General features: G+C 47.8%; 1 protein-coding gene across 8 annotated transcripts in view; it reads left to right on the top strand.

Moving 5' to 3' along the window:
• Nucleotides 1-22,184, top strand: part of CELF1 (CUGBP Elav-like family member 1) — a 288,215-nt gene that overhangs the window by 164,745 nt on the left and 101,286 nt on the right. For all 8 annotated transcript variants that reach the window (XM_086959737.1, XM_086959739.1, XM_086959734.1 and 5 more), the window contains one exon: nucleotides 16,316-16,444. In XM_086959737.1, the coding sequence (XP_086815863.1) occupies nucleotides 16,316-16,444 (129 nt within the window). The remainder of the gene's footprint in view (nucleotides 1-16,315; nucleotides 16,445-22,184) is intronic.

The raw sequence follows: 22,184 nt of genomic DNA, 5'->3' as shown, positions 1-22,184 counted from the left end.
GAAGCATGCGGACGATGAAATGGCCCGCATGAAGGCGGAGGCCGAGACGCTGACGGCTGTGGGCCTGGAAAAGCCCAAAGAGACCAAGAAGCAGTACCGCCCTTTCCAACGGCGGTTCGGCGGACAAGGCCGTGGACGGGGACAGGCTTCGGGACAATCGCAACAGCAACACCAGTTCCGTAAGCCGTTCCAGAAGCGCCAGAAGGGCAGGGGAGGCCAGCAGTCGGCTCCGGCGCCTAAGGGCCAGGCTGGGTCTAGGCCCTAGGAACCTACTTCCCCCGGATCTGTTACCCACTCCGGTAGGGGGAAGCATTCAATTTTTTCTGGCAGAGTGGAGAAAAATTACTCAGGACAAGTGGGTGCTGAATATTGTTTGCAATGGATACAGTCTTCGGTTCACCAGCCCTCCTCCAGCTATTCCCCCGGTCAGCTCGCAGTTTCAGCTGCGCGAGCTTCAGGCGGAAGCGGATATCCTGTTGAGGAAAAGGGCGATAGAGGACGTACCTCTGTCTCAGAGAGGAAGAGGTCTGTACTCCCGGTTCTTTCTGGTTCGCAAGAAGGACAAGAACGAGTTCAGGCCCATTCTGGATTTGCGACAGGCAAACAAATGGATTCGCAGAGAAAAGTTTTGCATGCTGTCGTTGCATCAGATTTACCCTCAGTTGCAACAGGGAGACTGGCTATGCGCCATAGACCTACAGGATGCTTACTTCCATGTCCCCATTGCACACAAACACAGGAAGTTCCTGCGGTTCCAAGTCGGCACCAATAACTATCAATACACAGTACTCCCGTTTGGACTGAAGTCTGCACCGAGGACGTTCTCGAAGTGCATGGCGGTGGTAGCAGCGCACCTGAGGAAGAACAAGGTGTTCGTCTACCCGTACTTGGACGATTGGTTGATCAAGGCATCCTCCTTCTCGGAAGCGCGAGCACACTTCCAGAAGACGTGCGTTCTCTTGAACAAGCTGGGGCTGCACATCAACATGGCCAAGTCTGTCCCGACTCCGGTCCAATGCATACAGTACTTGGGAGCCTCCATCAATACGCTGTCAGCAAGCGTGTCTCCTTCGGAAGAGCGACGATTATCACTCCTTCGGAAGGCTCAGGCTCTTATGACGACTCCATCTACAACAGTGAGGACGGTGTCTTCTCTACTGGGATCGATGGCCTCTTGTATCTTCCTGACGCCACACGCACGGCTGCACATGAGACCGCTGCAGGAGTGCTTGGAGGACCAGTGGGATCAGAGGAAAGGATCTTGGGACGACAAGATTCGCCTGTCGCTGCATGCTCTTCAGTCTCTGAAGTGGTGGTGTTCGGCGGAGAATCTCCTCAGAGGGGTTCCCTTTCACAAGGACATTCCCGCGCAGACTGTCGTGACGGATGCGTCTCTTCTGGGATGGGGAGCGCACTCCGGGACTCTGCAGATTCAAGGAACGTGGTCGCCGATGGAGGCCACGTATCACATCAATTTCCTGGAACTTAGGGCTGTTCACTTGGCGCTAAAGGCCTTTCTTCCGTCCTTCCAGACCAACTCTCTGCTTGTACAGACGGACAATACTACCACAATGTACTACCTCAACAAGCAGGGGGGCTCGAGATCGCGCACTCTGTCGCAGGAGGCGCAGACGATCTGGCACTGGCTCCTAGCCAGAGGACTGACGATAACGGCTACCCATCTACCAGGTGTGCAGAATGTTCAGGCAGACGCACTGAGTAGACTGCTTCAGGAAAACCACGAATGGGTCATAAACGACGAAGTACTAGGAGAACTCTTCGCAAGGTGGGGAACTCCAGACGTAGATTTGTTCGCCACCGCCGAAAACAGCAAGTGCAGAGACTTCGCCTCTAGGTACTTCCAACAAGGGACGCTGAGGAATGCGTTATGGATCAACTGGACGAACAGCTTTCTGTACGCCTTTCCTCCCGTTCCCCTGATTCCGGCGGTGCTCATCAAGCTGGCCCGGTCCAGAGCTCGGATGATACTCATCGCCCCGGAGTGGCCCAGGCAGTGGTGGTTCACGGACCTACTTCACCGGTCTCTCCTTCCTCCCATTCGGTTGCCGTGCAGGCCGGACCTTCTCACGAAGTTCGGGGGACGGATGTTACACCCCAACCTCTCGTCTTTGAGTTTGGCGGCATGGCTCCTGAGATAGTGCAATATGGCCATCTGAATCTGCCCGACGATTGCATGGACATACTGAAGGAGTTCAAGAGACCTTCCACTCGGACTTCATATGCTTACAAGTGGAAGAGGTTTTGTATCTGGTGCCAGTCTAAGAACCATGATCCTACGACCTGCAAGGAAGATGTCATCCTTCCTTAACTTTTACATTTGGCGCAGTCTGGCCTTAATGTCCATTCCATTAAGGTACATCTTGCTGCATTGACTGCCTACAGGAAATGCCCTTCACAGACTTCCTTTTTCCAGATCCCTGTGATCAAAGATTTTCTGGAAGGTTTGAAGAAAGTATTCCCTCCTGTCAGGCTTCCCTCGCCTTCATGGGAATTGAATGTGGTGCTGTCCAGATTGATGAAGGAGCCTTTTGAACCTATTCATAAGGCTTCGTTGCAGCACCTGTCCTGGAAGGCTGCGTTCCTCGTGGCCATTACATCGGCCCGCAGGGTGAGTGAAATTCAGCCGTTGTGTTGTAATGAACCTTATACTGTATTTCATGCCGCTAAGGTTGTTATGCGCACTCACCCTAAATTTCTTCCCAAGGTTATTTCTGATTTTCATGTCAACCAGACTATAACTTTGCCTACGTTTTTTCAGAACCCTTTATCCCCAGCGCAGAGGTCTCTCCATTCCCTGGATGTGAGGAGGGTGTTGAAATTTTATCTGGATAAAACCAAAGATATTCGTAGGTCTGACCAGTTGTTTGTCAATTATGGATCGGTCAGGACGGGTCTTGCGACCTCTAAGCAGTCCATCTCTAGGTGGATTGTGTCCTGCATACAATTGTGTTATCAGAAAGCTAATAAGACCGTAGGAGGTAAGCCTAAGGCTCATTCCACCAGGGGCAAAGCTGCCACGACGGCTCTGCTCCGTAACGTGCCGATTGCTGAAATATGCAAGGCAGCCACGTGGAAGTCAGTTCATACCTTTGCTAAGCATTACTGCCTGGACACTGACGCCAGGGCAGACGCTCAGGTTGGGCAGGCTTCGCTGCGGAATTTGTTCGCACAGTAGTGGCGTTATGTATTATTCTCCACCGCCGCTTTGGTGTGGGGATGGGCTTGCCATTGTATTCACTAGATTATGACTATACACAGAGATCCCCTACTACAGAAGGAGTAGTTTCTGTCCTGTAACTCCAGTTCTGTAGTAGGGGTATCTCTGTTATAGTCATAAGCGCCCGCCCTCCTCCCTGGTGGAGACTTTTTCATCATACAAGAATGCGACAGGTCTGGCGTGCTTCGCCTTCAAAAAGAACTGAAAGTGGAGGGACCTGCTATGCATTCTGGGATACTGGGAGAAGTTCTGGAAAGTTCTCTTAAAGGCACAGTATCCTATTTAAGCCACATAATGGCAGCCTATGGGGCTTGTCTGTCCCTACCTTCCTCTCTATCATTCCAGAGTCTTTGACTGGGGGAGGCAAGTTTCTCTATGGTAGAAACTGCAGGCTGTTTATGTGTGGTGTTTTTTTGGTGGAATTTCTAGTTGAAGTACTGGACAGTGTAGCCTGTGGATATAGGCTGCATTATTTGTCTTTAAATTCTCTCTTAAGTGTCTTTGCAGTTTCTGCATTATTTTGACAATTTAAGAGATTATTTTTGATTGCCGGGGTCCACACACATGGGCGGGACTATTCACTAGATTATGACTATAACAGAGATACCCCTACTACAGAACTGGAGTTACAGGACAGAAACTACTCCTTCCAAACTAGCTAATCTATACATTTTCGCCTTCCAAACTTCAAACCTTGGTGGTTCGGGGCATAACCAATCCCCCGCGATGCATAAGCGGGCCACAGTCATTGCAACAAATAAAAACAATTGATGTTTATACATAATTCACCCTTTTGAAACTAACTGCCCCATCCATAGAAGCATCAAGGCAGGAGTAATGTGGAGTGGATCCCCTACAATCATAGATAAAAATCGTTCAATATCACGTAGAAACAAATTCAGTTTAACACAACTGAAAAGTATATGTTCTATATCGGCATTTTCCGCATCACTTTGGAAGCATTTACCATTATAACGATTACCCCACTTTTCCATCCGTGCTGGTGTATAATATAGTCTAAATAAAGTTTTAAAGAGTTGAAGTTTTAAGTTCGCTGACATAAGAACTTCTTTTGATCTAGTGAGTGCATCTTCAAATGATATATCGGATTCGTTTTCTCCCAATATCTATGACCATTGTGAGGTATGTTTTTCCAAGTCTTCTTTTTTACCCGAACTTAAGATTTTATACACATCACTCCGATTTTACTCTGTGACCTTATAACCTCAATCAGAGGATTAGAAATCAGTTTTAATTTCCGTTTGAACAAAAAATTATGTACTTGTAGAAACTTAAACTGTGACTGTGATAAAATTATAAGCCATTGCTAAATCCTCAAACTGTGTAATAGTTCACCTCTGACCATACAAGTCACCTAGTAAGCCTATTCCTTTGTCTTGCCAAACCCTCGCAGTCCTAGATGGGACTAATTTTGACGCATTTATCGGAGTATAGTTAGAAAGAGCTCCTAGATTAATTAGTTTATCCAGTATTAGGGGTGTCTTTCATAGATTGACATGCCTGAATCATTCCCCGTCGTCGAGACGGGAGCCTCCGGTACATAGAAAAGTAATGTCCTATAGACATACATAGAGAAAATAGGCCTAAGGGCCTCACCTTAGTAGCCTATCCTTGTCCTTATGTAAAAAGAACCAAACTCTTAGAGCCAGCCAATCAGCTATGACCTCCCTCTAGAACCTTCCTGGCAGGAGCCTCAGTCCCTCAGATTTTCTACCGCACGTTGTGCTAGGGAGTCTCCAGCCTGAGTTCTCCTCAGGATCTCTTCAAAACCATCTACTTCACTTTTAAAAGTGGTTTCTTCATTCTACATCTCGTCAAGGATTACTTCAATCCACTTATTTCTGCAGTAAGTGCTTTCTTTCTACTGCTTTCTACAATGTCTGAATCCCAGAAGAAAGCCCTTTTCAGGGCCTGCTCTTCATGTGGGAAGAAAAGGCTACATGTGGAGGATAAGCATGCCCTGTGCTTATATTGCCTTTATCCAGACCACGTCCCTAAAGACTGCAAAATATGTAGGTCTTTCCCCAACAAGACCTTAAGGGACAGAGAAGGCCGCCTGCTCATCTGGCTTGACAGGCTCAAGGAGAGACACAATGTGGAATCTTCAGAGGGTAGCGTTTCAAGAACCTCAGAAGTCTCTCTAAAGAGGCCAAGGGTAACTTCCCCTGACCCCTCAGACACTCCTCCTAGGAAGGCACAAAAGAAGTCTTCAGAGGCAAGATCTACGACATCTTCAGTGTCTGCCAAAGATACCCAGACTTTTAAGAAGCCTACTCAGTTATCTAGCAGGCATGCGCAAAGGATTACCACAGCGACAACGACTGTGTCGACGACGACAGCGTCGTCTGTTTCCCTGTCGACGACGACAACTCCTTCATCGTTGTCAGCAGGTAAACCTATTCCATCTATTATCCTGCTGAAACCGTCGTCGACGTCAAACGTCGACGACGAAGATCACACCGTCGACGACGGCGTCGTCGATGAAGAGCCCACCGTCGACGATCACGTTGACGACGAAGGCGTCGACGAGGGCATCGACAACGAAGGCACCGACGACGAAAACTTCGACGAGCTCGCCGTCGACGAGAAATGACGCGCCGACGAGCGCACCGACGACTAGCGCACCGACGTCGAGGACATCGTCGACGATCAAAATGCCGTCTACGGAGATACCGTCGACGAAGGCCTTACTGTCGACTAAGACACCGTCGACGGATGAATCGTCGTCGACGCTGGCCTTTTCTGAGCCGTGGAAGAAATCCAAGCTCGTAGAGATGTCGTCTCTAACGCTGCCACCAGCGACGACGGCAGGGGCTTCTACAACAAGTTCTGCGTCCGGCAAGATTGCCAAGCACCAAATTACGCCGGAAACAACGTCTCCGAGTAAAGTGCAAACTCAGTTGCCTTCAGAAATCTTCCAGAGTGAAGAATCTGAGGAAGAGGAACTCCTGGATCCAGCTACTTTCATTTCGGACCTTCATGGCAAATGCCAGAGTACAGACGAGGAACAGGAGGACATGACTTACCATGAACACTCTGTCCACACTAGTGTTCGCACGGAGGTCACCCCGATGGTATGCCTGCCGGTTTCTATTGTTAATGACCTGAAATACCTTATCCAGGATTACAAACAACGCTTCCCGGAAACACTGGCAACGGAAAGTGGGAGCCAGACGCCTGCCATAAATAATCCAGCGTCCGTCCCAAAACAGTCTCGGCCTCTCCCTCGGGTCCGCCATGAGAGAGTCCAACCTCATGTGGTAGTGTCATCGGATGAGGAGGATGATGATGAACTGGAAGGAGAAGTCCAGGAAATCCAGTCGGACCATGAAGAGGAGGAAGAGTATGTGGCATTTTCCCCAGCTTCACCCCAACCACGCCAGGCAGATTCACCACCTGTGGATATTGGCGGTTTCCATAAAATTGTGGAAAGGGGGGCAAAGCGATTCCATATGGTTATGGAATCGACTGAAACGGAGTGCTTCTTACACGACTTCAAGGAGCAGACGCAGAAGACAACGAAGTCTATTCCAATAATAGAATTTCTATGGGACCAAGGCAAGAAACTAATGCTGACGCCAGCTTCTGTGCCTGCGGTTGTTCCACGCCTGGACAAAAAATACAAAGCCCCACTTACAGCGGCAGCTTGCCTCAATGGGCACCCAAAACCCGATTCGGTGGTTACACAGGTGGCCAAAAAACTCCCGCAACCCTTCCTCTCCTCTGTCGGCCCCTCCGGACAAGGAAGGCAGGAAGTTGGACACGATCGTTAAACGATTTACGACAACATCGGCCATGACCATCAAAGTGGCCAATTCCATAGCTTTGTTGGGGCGTTATAATCGCCAACTCTGGGAAGATATAGTCCCCTATTTAGCGGAACTACCTGACACAGTTCAAGGAGAAGTCAAGGCACTGCTTACGGAGGTTCAAACCTCAGCGGCTGAAATCATTGACTGTGCCATTGATGCAGCCATGACCGGCTTTCGTCAACTTGCGGGAGCAGCAGTCCTACGCCGTCAAGGATGGCTTAAAGCTACGTCGTTCCGACAGGAGGTGCAGACGAAAGTGCTGGACATGCCCTTCGACGGCCAGCACCTTTTTGGGGACAAGATTGATGAGGCGCTACAAACCATAAAGAAGGACACCGATACGGCCAGAGCACTGGGTACCTTGCAGGCACGGAACCAGTCCTTTCGAGGCAACAGATCTAGGGGACAGTCCTCTTACAGAGGTTCCTATCAAAATAGGTCCTCGTATTCCTACCAAAATAAAAATCAATACCAACAGAAGCAACAACAGAGTCGTCAGTCTTCTTACGGAAGGTCAAGCTTCAGGGGCAAAAATCAGAAGAGGGGCACTGGCGGCCGCCAGTGACCAATTACTCCAGCCAGTCCAGCCACTCTATCCCTCATTACAAATTGGAGGAAAATTGACCCATTTCCTACCCAATTGGCAGCTCATCACCACAGGTTCTCCAATTAATAAGATTCGGACATTCCCTGGAATTCACAACCATCCCTCCCACAACACCTCCCCGCAGACTGCCACACAAACATCTACGCCTGCTTCTCCAGGAAATATCTGTGATGCTGAAGAAAGGAGCGATCGAACGAGTTCCATCATCTCTAAGAGGAAAAGGCTTCTATTCCCGCTTCTTTCTTGTACGCAAAAAGGAGAAAAAATGGAGGCCCATTCTGGACCTCCGAGCGCTCAACTCTTTCCTAAGAAGCCAATCGTTCAAGATGGTGACGATCCAAGAAATACTAGGCATGCTGGAAGAAGGAGATTTCATGACATCTTTGGATCTCCAAGATGCCTACTACCACATCCCCATCCTCAAGTGTCAAAGAAAATTCCTGAGATTCGAAGTCGCAGGACATTACCAATTCAAGGTCCTGCCGTTTGGCCTCAAGTCCGCTCCGCGGATTTTCACGAAGTGCCTTGCACCGGTGGCAGCTTTCCTGCGTCAAATGGGTCACCAAGTCTTCCCCTACCTCGACGACTGGCTGGTAAAGGCACCCTCAGCTACAGGCGTGACCGAATCCTCCAACGCCTGCACCAATCTTTTTCAACGGCTAGGATTAACTCTCAATCTCGAGAAATCCTGCATGATCCCTACAAGAAACATTACCTTCCTCGGGGCAACCTTGAACACGGAGTGCACAAGGGCATTCCCTTCGATGGAAAGGACGAACAAGATAATATCTCTGGCCACGGCTGTGGCGTCAAGGAAGTCCCTAAAAGTTCGGACACTAGTCTCTCCTGGGCATGATGTCTTCTTGTATACTCCTCATCCCTCACTGCAGACTCAGGATGCGCCCATTGCAAGAGGCCCCCACGAACCAATGGACACAGAGTACAGGTTCTTTCGAGGACATTGTAGAGACAACACCAAAAATATCCAAGAGTCTGGACTGGTGGAGGTGTCTCAAGAATCTATCCATAGGGCTGCCATTTCTACTTCCAGCAGCACCTCTGGTGATCACCACGGATGCCTCCTCTGTCGGAACCTGCGGATGGTCGAACGGGCGACGGACGGATTTCCAGGAATATCGATGGAGTCCCCATTGGAACCATGAAGGTACATATCTCTCCCTTATAAAACCGGCGCCCTCTGATTGGTGAAACCATACACTCCTATACAGTTATTCCGAATGGAGTGAATACCACGTTATTTATCAATATAATCGGTGAACCTAGGAGAATTTATCGACTGCGAATCTACAGACCATCCTCAGAATACTTACCCGGCATCCATATACCAGCTGGTGGACTGATTCCCAGATTACACTTCAGATTGCAAGCAATCGTTCGTGCTTCATCCGCCATTTAAGATATTGGTGCATGAATACAGACTTCCTGAAGAAGGCTTACGCCGAAACGCGTTGAAAAAGGAATGCACTTCTGTATTGTTTTATAATAATTGATTCAACTGTTTATTATTTCACCGTTTGCACATGTATTGTCCTTTTTATATATTGTATTTATAATGAATCAAGAAAAATAATTGCTATGAAAAAAAGATGTTATAAAAATAAAATATCATAATAAATTAGCACTAGAGTGTTTCTAGTCATTAGTAGGTTAGTTTTCTCTCCCTTTTTCAACCAGGCACATAACCCGGTGCACATTTGCTCTCCTTTTACCCCCATGCGCTGTCCTCCAAGACCTTCGGATAAGCGGCAAATGGACCACTCAGGAAAAACAGGTCCATATAAATCTTTTGGAGCTGAGGGCTGTGTATCTGGCACTACAAGCCTTTTTACCACGCATCCAGAACTCCCAGGTGCTCGTCAAAACGGACAATACCACGAAGATGCACTATCTCAACAAACAGGGAGGAACGCGTTCGCTCACTCTATCACGCGAATCGCAAAAGGTCTGGAACTGGCTGGTACTACATGGAATCACGCTCAGGGCGGACTATGTCCCGGGCAAGGCAATACCATTGCGGACGCCCTAAGCAGGCAAAGGTCCCTCTCCCACGAGTGGGAGCTAGACCAGAGCGCACATGATCACATTCTCAAAATGGGGAGTCCCAGGAATCGACCTGTTTGCCACCAGGGGGAACGCCAAATGCCCAAACTACGCAAGCTGGCATCCCCAACGAGGGTCACTCGGAAATGCTTTTTCCATCGGTTGGTTCAGCGTGTTTGCGTACGCTTTTCCTCCGTTTCCGATGATCCCAAGAGTCCTCAGGAAGATGAAGGCGGAGCCTTGTACCCTGATCCTAATTGCCCCGTTCTGGCCGAGGCAGCACTGGTTCTCGGATCTTCATCGCCTCCATCAGGACACCGATTCGTCTGCAGCAGCACCCGAACCTACTGACAATGTCCAACGGGCAGGTACAACACCCGAACCTGCAATCGCTCAGGTTATCGGCCTGGCTCCTGAGCACAGAGAGTTCTGTAGCCTGAATATCCCACAGAAATGCAGGGACGTGCTGGCAAAAGCGAGAGCAGACAGTACCAACAAAACATACTCTCTCAAATGGAAAAGATTCTGCATTTGGTGTTAACATCTATATGGCCCCCCTCCTCACTGTGATAGAATCTCATGGGATCCTTGTCACGTCATACGCTGACGACACACAACTTGTCGTCACGATCGACAAAAAGTGTACGAAAGCAGAGTTGCGTTTCCAAAATTGTCTTTCTGATGTTTTCCAGTGGCTAAACAAAAATCATTTAAGATGCAATAGCGCCAAAACTGAAATCATACCGCTGAGTAAAAATCTATCCTTCTGCCCGAAGGACTGGTGGCCCATAGGATCTGAGGCCCCACCCAGCGCTGTACCTTCAGCACGGAACCTGGGCGTGCAATTCGATTCATCCCTCTCTTTCGATGAACACGTCAGGAACTCGGCTGGACGCTGTTTTGGACTTAAGTCTCTAAAGAAATTCTTTGATCTCCTCCCCATTGCAGCCCGAAAATCAGTCGCGGTAGCTCTAATACTCTCCCGACTTGATTACTGTAATGGTTTAATGGCGGGAGTGAAAAAGTCCACCCTCAAAAAGCTGCAGAGCATACAACACGCAGCTGCTAGATTGGTGCTGGGACTTCCTAGAAGGTCATCAGCCTCTATGGCGCTGAACACTCTCCACTGGTTACCATTACACAAAAGGATCCTTTTTAAACTCCTTCTTACCGTCTTCAAAACTATGAAAAACTCAGGGCCCCTTTACTTTGCAAAGCGCTTTACACGCTACCACCCCCGCGATGTCTGAGATCCTCTGGCAAAAATCTTATCACCATTCCAAGTTTTAAGTACAAAACCAGGGGTGGGAAAACCTTTACCGTCCTGGCAGCTAGGGCATGGAACACTCTACCTGTCAATCTTAGATTGACGGAAAAGGAGAGCACCTTCAGAAAACTTCTAAAGACACGGGTGTACCAACAATCAGACACCTCTGTATTGGCAGCCATCGAGTTTCAGTTTCTTCATCTCGTTCCATCTTTCACGTACTCGTCGCATGCTATCTTAGCGCCAAGATGCTTCTTTCGGAGCGAATGTCTGCGCTCTATAAATACCCAAAAATATCAAATATCAGAGCAAGGCCTGCGAGCGCTGCATATCACACCCGAACAGATATTGCCATATCTGCTGCATTTGGCACAGTCAGGACTGGCGCATGCATCCATAAAGGTTCATCTGGCGGTTATCTCACGATTCACCAGGACTTTCACAGGACCATCTCTGTGGTCCAGTAGGCTTGTAAAGCAGTTCCTAAAGGGACTTTATAGATCCTTCCCGAGACCTCGGAGGGTCCCTCCGACATGGCATCTCAACTTAGTCCTCAACCAACTCATGAGGCATCCTTTTGAGCCCATTCATCGAGCATCCATCAAGTACATCTCATGGAAGACAGCTCTGTTACTCGCTCTAACATCTGCCAGGAGAGTAAGCGAGCTACAGGCTCTATCCATTCAAGAACCTTTCATGCAGTTCAAACAGGACAGGGTGCTGCTGAGAACGAATCCTAGGTTCATACCGAAAGTGCCTTCAGACTTTCATCTCAATGAACCAATGGTTCTTCGGTCTTTCTTTGCGAATCCTTCCACCGCAGCAGAAAGAACGCTACATTCTTTGGACCTCAAGCGGTGTCTGAAGTTCTACATAGACAAAACTAAGACTTTCAGAAAATCATCACAACTGTTTGTGGCCTACAGTAGACCAAGAATGGGTATGCCTCTCACGAAACAAAGCATCTAAAGGTGGATCTCCTCAGCGATAGCATTCTGCCATGACAAGGCCGGACGGCCTTTGAGTGATCATGTTACAGCGCATTCCACCAGGGCGATGTCCACATCAGCAGCACTGTTCGCTGGAGTGCCGATCTTGGACATAGGCAGAGCGGCGACCTGGAAGTCACCGCACACTTTCTCCAGGCACTACTGCCTGGATGTTGAACTTCAGAAGGATGCAGCAGTGGGCCAGGCGGTGCTTCGCCATCTATTCCAGTGAGGTGAGCCTTCCGACATCCCGCCATCCGGGTATGCACATTTTTGTCTTTATGATATACTGCTTTATGCTATCGTTCCAATGTTGTATGATAATGTGTATTATCTAACATGCCTGTATGGCAACATTACATCAGAAATGTGCATAATGTATTGCTGACTACTCTGATTCAGGCATGTGAATCTATGAAAGACACCCCTAATACTGGATAAGAAACGCGTTACTTACCTGTAACAGCAGTTATCCAGTATTGGTGTCTTTCATAGATTCACATGCAACCCTCCCGCCTCCCCTGGAAGGACTCACATCCCTCTCTAACTGTATTACGCCTACCTAGCTGGGTGCGTACGAAAATCTGAGGGACTGAGGCTCCTGCCAGGAAGGTTCTAGAGGGAGGTCATAGCTGATTGGCTGGCTCTAAGAGTTTGGTCCTTTTTACATAAGGACAAGGATAGGCTTCTAAGGTGAGGCCCTTAGGCCTATTTTCTCTATGTATGTCTATAGGCCATTACTTTTCTATGTACCGGAGGCTCCCGTCTCGACGACGGGGAATGATTCAGGCATGTGAATCTATGAAAGACACAAATACTGGATAACTGCTGTTACAGGTAAGTAACGCGTTTCTTCCAGGGGGTCCTCATCAATAGTCGTAAGCATTAGAATAGAATACTGAGCCTCTCCTCTTCCCTGTGGGCAAAGGAATGATAAGACAGTAATCTCATCAACAAGTCTGAGTAGGCTATAGACTACCCAAACAGATTCCTCAAGGAGGCTTGCCCTACTTGAGTATCGGCCCTGGAATCCGATTCGAGACAGTAATGCCTCGTAAAGGTATGAACCGATTTCCAGGTTGCAGCCTTGCATATTTCTGACATTGGAATATCATGCAAGAAGGCTACTGTTGCGGCTTTCCGTCTACATACACTGGACGTTAAAAGAGCTCTCCCTTACTATAAAGACAGGACAAAACCTTTCAGAAAAACTTAACTGTTGCCGTTTCACCACAGCATAAAGGCAACCCCATTTCAAAATCAAGTATAGCCAGATGGATTGTTGTGCATACAAATTTGTTATCAAAAGGCTAATCGCTCGTTAACAGTTCCCCCAAGAGCGCATTCCACACGCAAGTTTGGGGCATCCATTGCTTTCCTGGGAAGCATTCCTCTAGAAGACATATGTAGAGCAGCCACATGGACTACCATACATACATTTACCAAACACTACTGCATAGATGTACACTCCAAACAGCAAGCAGCTGTAGGACAGGCTGTACTCAAGACTCTTTTTCAGGCTGCTGCAGCTGGCACGGGCAACCACCACTAAGGGGGAGACTGCTATACATTCTATGCACAGATATGAATTCAGCAGCCCACATGCCTCGAAAGGAATATATGCTACTTACCAGTATGCATCTGTTCTTGGCATGTAGGGCTGCTGACATTCATATCGCCCTCCCTCCTCCCCGGTGCCTGTCGCAGCTGTAGCACTCAGAATTATTCTTAGCATGGACATCACTTACTGTGTCATACTCCATCCCTGCCACAATGACGATAAACAATCTGAGGATGCCCATACGCACTGTAGTCCAGGGGAGGAGTCACCTATCTCGTGATACTTCCAAGACTCTTCCAGGACAACAATGTGCAATCATCCGGACCCAACACTAGGCAGCGATCAATTCACAGATATGAATGTCAGCAGCCCTACATGCCAAGAACAGATGCATACTGGTAAGTAGCATATTCCACTTGCATCATGGTTGAAACATGTAGACCAATATTTTAACTCACTACAAGACTTTTCTGACACCACCTGCCAACGTAATCCGGCAAAGGTGGTCCCACTTTGTTTTTATCCGTTGCCCAATCACTCCAGAATAAATTCTACGAGTGAGTAGTATTGGATAACTTTTAAATAATCACTTACAATCCCGTACATATAAAATAACCAAAACCCGCTCCACTGTAGTCAGGTGTCACAGCACACTCGGATGGCACTCACCTGTCAGGGTGGGACCCCGATGATGAAGCATGTCACCAACTAGGTTGGTGAGTGAGCGGTCTTCTAAAGGACAAAATCCGCCCCCTGTTGTGTGGCACTGTGCGCACCTCGATATCCTCTAGACTGAGGCACGATACAGCCTATAGGGGGTACTTCTCCACTTGTTGTTCAATATTGATTAAGGGGACCAGGAGTTTTCTCCCTACTTACAGTCCAACACCCTTTCTCTCCCACTTGTTTCTCGCAACCCAGTTCTTGCCGTGAATGAAGGGACAACTTTACTCTTAAAGACCTCTGTCTGCTGCTGCTTGACATACAAAATGCACAGACCTCAAAATAAAATAGGTTCTCAAAACCGGCTTCCCCCGTGCCAAAATCCACGGCAATCAATACAAATACAGAAAACAGTGGAAGTTAAAAATATGAGTATATCGTTACATTGCACTTCTTTAGTGTCCAAGTGCCGCAAATAAAAAGTGTTTCTGTTACCAAAGTTAGTTAATCAATTTACCGACTTCAGAAGGAAGAAAGGTTCAGATGGCCTTGTGGGGATTCAAACATGAGACCTTCATATCACTGCATGTTTCAGTGGCGATAGTTTAACTCACTACACGATCTGTAACCTGAAATAAATGCATTGTGTGAAGATATGAGATAAAACATCGAAAAAGAAGCAGCAGTAGTCTTGCTTTCAAGAGACCCCGATGGTGCACATGTAGCATGCTCTTTCCAGCTGCAATTCATCCATTGCACGGAGCACTGAAAAAAACCGCTCTGGGAATGGTGAATCATTTGACCAAGCCAATATGTCCTCTATATGTAAGAACTGTTGGCTTTGCAAAGGTTTCTTAGCCATGTTGCAACATGGCTAAAAGTAAAGAAAACAAGCATTTGCAATGCAATAGGCCTTGCATTTGCTAGAGTTATGAGAAGCAAGGCTGGCAGTAACCGCATCTTTTAATGCCTGCCTTGCTTCTCGTAAGCAAGGACTATAAGTACAAAGCGCATGTTTACACACCGCTTGCAGGTTTTCAAAACATAAATAAAAGGCATTGTCATTTACAATGACAGTAGCTCAAACTCTTGTAAATGCGAGACCTATTGCATTGCAAATGCTTGTTCCCTTTGGGACCACAAATCAAAGCAGTAATCTATCCAATATTATTCAGTCACACATACATCGTCTCACACATTACATACAAAACCCAAGCCTAAGTAAAGGGCCACAACATTTACTGAATGTTTCAGATTTTAATAAAGCACCTTCCCGCATTACATCACAAATGTTAGGTTAAACATGCCCATCAAATACAAAATTAAAAACATATCGCACAAAAGAAAATTAGTAAAATTACTATTTTTATATTTAAAGGTCATAACATCACAAATTTCATATAAAATCAACACATGGGCATCTCCACACACCTTTTACTAAGTATTATTGTGTGGCTATACAGATGACAAAGAAAGCTCGGTATTTCGAAAAGTATTTCAACACCTGTTTGCATAGTCTTCCTCATATGACCCCAACCATCCCAAAAAAGGGGAAACCGCTACATAATCTAATGTACAGCATGTGTATCCAGAAAAGGAGTCGCGCTGCAAAATGGAATGCTTACTTACTAGTAGGAGTCGTTTTGCAGCTTGAAGTGCTTTCTGGATTCACCTGCCCAGACCCACTCAACTCCCCAGAGATGAGGAAAGCGAACAAGTGGGAGAGGAAATAATATAAAAGGGAATAAAAGACTTAAAACAAGATGAGTGAAGACATACCCTTATTTACAAGGGAAAGTAGAAAAAAGAATTCAAAGTTGGCTACCACGTCCAGGGACCACTGTGGTGCTGTCTGACGTCACACAAGGGATAGACCTAGCAACAAATGTTTGTTGACGTCCACGACAAAAAAAAGGGAAACAGAGAATTCCGCACCCAACCATTAGATAACTTAATAATGCACAGCATGTGAATCTTAAAAACCGACATCATAGAAGCTAAAAAATGAATATGCGCTTCTTTAAATTTTGGTATGATGTAGGAATTGGCAAACATACCTCAAGAGCACTAACCTTAGTCCTTTTTATGTATTTCAGGACTCAATGCCATGCAGCTGCAGAACTTGGCAGCATTGGCAGCGGCAGCTACTGCAGGTCAAAATGTGCCAAGTGGGTCTTCGTCTCTCACCACTTCTAGCAGCCCCCTCAGCGTCTTTGCCAATTCAGGTAAGCATTACATTATATGTACATTTCCAGACGCAGCACCCGAAGGCGAATGAAGAGCATCCAAACCCGGGAACAGTCAAAAGCCACTCATTTATTCCTGCAAGCGACTAGTTGTTTACCGATTTATTGAGCCTGCGTGTCCATTTTTGGGGGACTCTGACAGTGAATTTTTCTGTGCAGTATCTGTAAGAAAGTGGCTCTGTATATACTGTTCCAAAGTAAGGAACAGTGTGCACAGTCCATTGCCCACAGGTATGGCAGAGGCTAAAGTTAGGTATAACCTTACTCTCTAAAGTGGTAGCTTGGTCGAGCAGTAAGGCAGTATCAGAGGACAGTGTAAAAAAGCATTTGTTGTACACACTCAGTCAGAAAATCGTCTCACACACTCAAGAACTGAACTCTAGGGCAATTGTGTTGTATATAAAAATATATTGTTGTTTTATCTTAGAACCACAAGTAGGTTGTGAGAAAGTGCCATCTTTCTTGCATGGTATACCCCCCACTTATTGCTGAATTGCTGATGTACTTTGACTGAATATACCCTGTGTTCCTGACAATCTGTTACCCATGGCCTGTGTTCCTTCCCTAAGACTGCATTGAAGTCTAAACCCAATTGGTATCTCTGCCACCTGTCAGCCCCTAGTAAATGGTACCCTATGTACCCAGGGCACTGTGACCCGAGAAGACCCCGGAGGACTGCAGCACTTATTGTGCCGCCCTTAGGGGCACTGTACCCTGATACCCACACACTGCCCTTGCAGGCTGAGTGTCTTGGTGCAGAACTAACCAGAGAGTCGTGGGCATGGCATACATCCCTGTGTGCCATGCCCTCAAACACACTGCCCTGGCATACCTCAGTCACTCCTCTAGCTGGGTGCCCTATGCCAGTGGTGTGGGAACAGGTGCATGAGCCCTGTGCCCCTACAGTACCCAGGGCCATTCCTGGGCACTGTAAGTGCAGTGATGCCATTAAGATTATATGGTGCTGGGAGGTTGTCATTACGAACTCCACAGCACCATAATGGCTTCACTGAAGACAGACAAGTTTCGTATCAAACTTCTCAGCACATTATACCCGCACTGATGCCAGTGTGGAATTTAATGCCAAATGTACAACAGATGGCATCTTAGAGATGCCCCCTGTAACTCGACCAACTCCCAGTGTCCTGACTGCGTGGCTACCGAGGCTGCCACCACCAGACATGTTTCTGGACCCCTGAGTCGAGAGCTTGCTGCGACTACCTACCTGACCCTGGGAGACCCCCGAGTCTATCCCCAGAACCTTAACTCTGCCACAGCCACGGTCCGTGCAGGTAACAGCGGTGGGGTGGTGGGGCCGTGTAAGGGATGATTTCGAGGGACGCTGCTGAGGGATAATTTATTATTTATTTCATTTCATATCATTAAGTCACTGAAAAAGTTCTTTGACTTTCTTCCCATAGACTCAAAGGCAGTGGCAGTGGCCTTAATCTTTGCACTTCTTGATTATTGCAACGGTCTGATGGCAGGCGTCAAAAAGAAAAACACCCTCAGAAAACTCCAAGGCGTGCAGCATGCAGCGGCTAGACTTGTTATCAAGTTACCCAGGAGATCATCTGCCTCGGCCTCACTTAAGACCCTTCATTGGTTACCACTCCCTAAAAGAATACTGTTTAAAATCTTAATTATAGCATCCCGTGCATTCAATGGCACTGGCCCGAATTATCTCATCAAACGGTTTCCACACTACAATCCCGTAAGTACTTTAAGATCCTCAGGTCAGAACCTGATCAAGCCGTTAAAATTCAAACTTAAGACTAAAGGAGGCAAGTCTTTGTCTTTTTTATCTGGTAAAGCGTGGAATTCTATTCCCAACCATCTTAGATCCCTAACCCAGGAAAACCAATTTAGAAAACAACTCAAAACGTGGATTTATTCTCTTTCTGACGATTATGTAATGTCCTTCATATAGTCTCCTCTCTGTTTCCGATCCTTTACACACTGTCTAGTCAGCTCCAGGATGCTCCTTTCGGAGCGATTGTTTGCGCTTTAGAAATATACAAAATATGTACAAATTTTCCCTCCGCATCGTCCCTCGAAATCACCTCTTACACGGCCCCACCACGCCACCGCTGTTACCTGCACGGACCACGGTTGCTCTGCCAGAAGAGTATTTACCCAAAGATCAATAACTTGATGTTCGAGGCATATAAGCTGCAGATTACCCACTGTGCATAGATCGCCACCTAGTGTTGGGCCCAGATGTTTGCAGTTGTTTTTTGTCCTGAAAAGTCTTAGGAAGTCACAAGATAGGTGACTCCTCCTTTGGATTACACTGCTCATGGGCATTGGCTCCATTCTTAGATTTTTGTTTTTTGTTTTACCGACACCAGGCTCGGATGCGTTTCCTGCGCTCCGGGTTGGAACCGATTTTCCTTTGGCGCGCAATCCTCACCAACTTCGACTGTATTGTTTCAAACGCGTTTCCAATTGACGCTACTCTTCAACTCCGAAGTCTTTGATTCCAGTCGTCGACGAAGGCTTTCAGGCCTACCCAGACCTCATCTTCCATCTCAGGGAAAGGACGCCATTTAAAAAATGTCCTCAATGTTGGTCGAAGTTTCCCCACACCGATCTCCATGAAGTGTGCAACCTTTGCCTCTCACCGGAGCATGAGGCCAGAGACTGTTCCGCTTGTGCCTCCTTCTGCTCCAAGAAGACTATTTGGGACTTACGAGCTCAAAGAACAATGGCTCGTTCGTCCGCTTCGATCCCAGACGACATCTTCCAAGAGGGCGTCGACGTCCCAGAACAGGAGCAAGAACATGGCGTCGAGAGCAACTCCGAGGCCGAAGACTCAAATGTCGAGGACCTCACTCCAGCACAGCGGGTTGTGAGTACACATGTCGACCCCGACCCTTCCTTGACACCCTCCAAAAAGGCTTCGGTCACACCCTCTCCTTCGGGCCCGGGTGCACACTGAGACTGCTTCCCATTCCCCGCCTTCGAGCTCGGCAAAAAAGCCTAATAAGCCTTTAGGCGACTCTGGTTCGAGTCAGCCTGCCCACGGTGCCGGCGCACACCTACCGGCACCGATAAAGCCATCTTCTTCCTCCACGCCAGCTGCTTCCACATCTAAGCACTCTGCGCCGAAGACTAGCACTGACTCCTCGGCACCAAAACCACACTCTGAGCGGAGCAAAAAATTGCCGTAGTACCCGATGTTAGACCTGTCAGCCTTCTGGGTGGTCCCTCCTAATTATTATTATTTTTTTTCCTTATCCCCTTTTTGCCTTCTGTAATTTTCTTGTGTCCCCACTACATTTTTTTATGGTGTTGACCCTAGGACTCTGGGCGCCTCATTATTACCTATTAATAATGCAGCGCAGGAGCTATCATAAAATGGAGGAAGGACGGGTATCTTCACAAATGGTGGCCTGCCAACTGTCTGAGTTTTACCTCAGAGCTTGGCCCATAGGTTAGTAATAGAGGGATCTAGAACCTTCAGCCCATTCTAGTGACCTTGGCCTAGAGTATATAAGGTCAGAACCTGGGCAGCCATTTTGAAGCATCGTGGAGCTAGCTGGAGTGCAGGCTGTGGCGTCAGGGGGATAGGGCACTGTAGGGCTGACTACTCCCTAGGGTTGTTTCCCTGCCGCTGTCATCGCCCCTCTACGCATAGACCTAACCCTGCCAAGAAGTTAACTAGATGAGCCGTGTCCTGGTGTCTCCTTAACAAGAAAGGAACTGTCACTTTCCCTAGCTTGTCCCGGAATAACTGTGGGGCCTGTGCTGATTGAAAAGTACTGCATCACTGTCTGGAGGGGGGGTGAGAATTGTTCTGAGGGCACTCGATAACTTCAAGTATTAAGAGAGGTCTGTTAGTACTGCCTCCCCCTTCTCCAACGACACCGCTCTTGTGGGGTTGTAGTGGGTGAACAATCGTCCAACTTACTTGTGCTGAAGAGACACTACCGCTGATTCCCCCTTTTGGACGTGGCTGCTGAGGCTCTGTGGTAGCGCGACCTGCGACATCAGGTTGAGGGGGGGCCCGTGAGTAGATGTGCCCTCCAGTGGGTATCGCAGCTCCCTTCAGCGGTGAGGATCCGGAGACTGATCTGGCGCTCGTGAAACTGTCCCTCGCTGTGGAGATCCTCCCCGAGGGGGCGGTGCAGCATTAAGGCGTTCTTCCCTTGGCGCAGGCCCAGAGGAGAGGTTGACGGCTTCCTTGTGAGGGCGGTGCCGAATATCAGATGCCTCTCACCCGCGCAGGCTCAGTGGAGCGCGGCTGCTCTGAGGAAAGGAGTGGCTGCCTTCGTAGTTGGCCAGGCTACGGAAAATTCAGCCGGGTAGTGAAGCGGAAGCGTTCTCTCCCCAGCGCAGGCCCAGTGTGTAAGACGGCCTTGCCTGCGAGGGAGGGGGGGGGGGTCTGGGGGGGGGGAGCGGGGGAGCAAACGCTGTATCCAGAGACTGCTGATGATGGTGTAATCCCTTCAGCTGCCCGGGACGGCTGATCCTGGAACTAGTACCTTCATGCCACAAGTAAGCAGGGATCTGGGGGCTGGTGCGGGACACTAAAGCGGAGAAATCTCCCCAGGGCCTAGTGGATGGCCTACTCACTTGAACCCTGGAAACAGATGTCATGAAAGCCAAAGGAGCCTAAACTGACAGAACTACCCTACTGCGATTTGGGATCTGCCATCCAAAGAACTGCTGCTGGCTCAATATTAAAGCTAAACAGAAGCCAGGGCATTACAAGTTACCAGATTAAATGCACATTACTGACTGAATGTAGTGCACATCCTTGTTTACCAGGAGTATATAACTGTGGCACCTGTTTCATCAACGTGCATACCAACTTTACCAAAAGAGAAATGCATTATGGTTTTCTTGTTGTAGGAATGCACAATCTTGCTTCCCTGAATAGGTGAAATGTGTTTATTTATTGCGTAATCTTATGTAAACTGCAAAAGCAGCTGCTTAGAGCTTTCAAAATTGATATTATACTGAAGGGAGTCAATAATTGGATTAGTCTTTTTCAGTCAACCTGCTCTCTAAGATTCTGATTAAGTAAGTCACCAAAACTTATGTCTTGGTTTATGTTTAAAGGAGCAGGTATTCCAAATGAAATGTCAAAAAAGTAAATTTATTATCCGTATTGCAACGGAAGAAAAGCAAAGAACAAACTAGGAGGAAATATAAAGATTTTCTACCTTTTCTAAAGAAGGTGTGGTGTCATTTTTGATGGATGGGCGCTGGGTTACTGTGGTGAGTGTGAGGCAAGCATAGCGCAATTGCCTTAGAGATAGGCCTTTCTGCCTCAGCCAGGCTACCCTAGGTGGACCGGTAACCCCGGGTCCAACACCAGACTTCCATGCCTTGGAGCCGAAAAAACCCTCAGAGCCGAAAAAGCCAAATGTTCCACCGGCCAAAGACACTGCCAAAGAACCTGTTTCAAAGCCGAAAGATGCTACGGTCTCGGTGCCGAAAAAATCTTCCGCACCGAAGGATCTACCTCCCACAGAGGAACTATTTCATCCAGTTCCTACACAAAAGACTGGTTAAAGATCCCAAAACTGGCCTGTGAGAAATTGCCATCTTTCTTGCATGGGTATGCCCCACTTTTTGCTGAATTGCTGATGTGCTTTGACTGAGTTTGCCCTGGGCTCCTGCCAACCAGGTGCCCAGGGCCTGTGTTCCTTCCCTAAAACTGTGTTGACACTAAAAACCAATTGACACTTCTGGCCACCTGTCAGCCCCT

The sequence above is a fragment of the Lissotriton vulgaris genome, chromosome 2_2 (genome assembly GCF_964263255.1).
Source record: "Lissotriton vulgaris chromosome 2_2, aLisVul1.2, whole genome shotgun sequence".
NCBI lineage: Eukaryota > Metazoa > Chordata > Amphibia > Caudata > Salamandridae > Lissotriton > Lissotriton vulgaris.
Note: the sequence above shows the minus strand (reverse complement) of the source record. Positions and strands in the feature narration are given on the sequence as shown.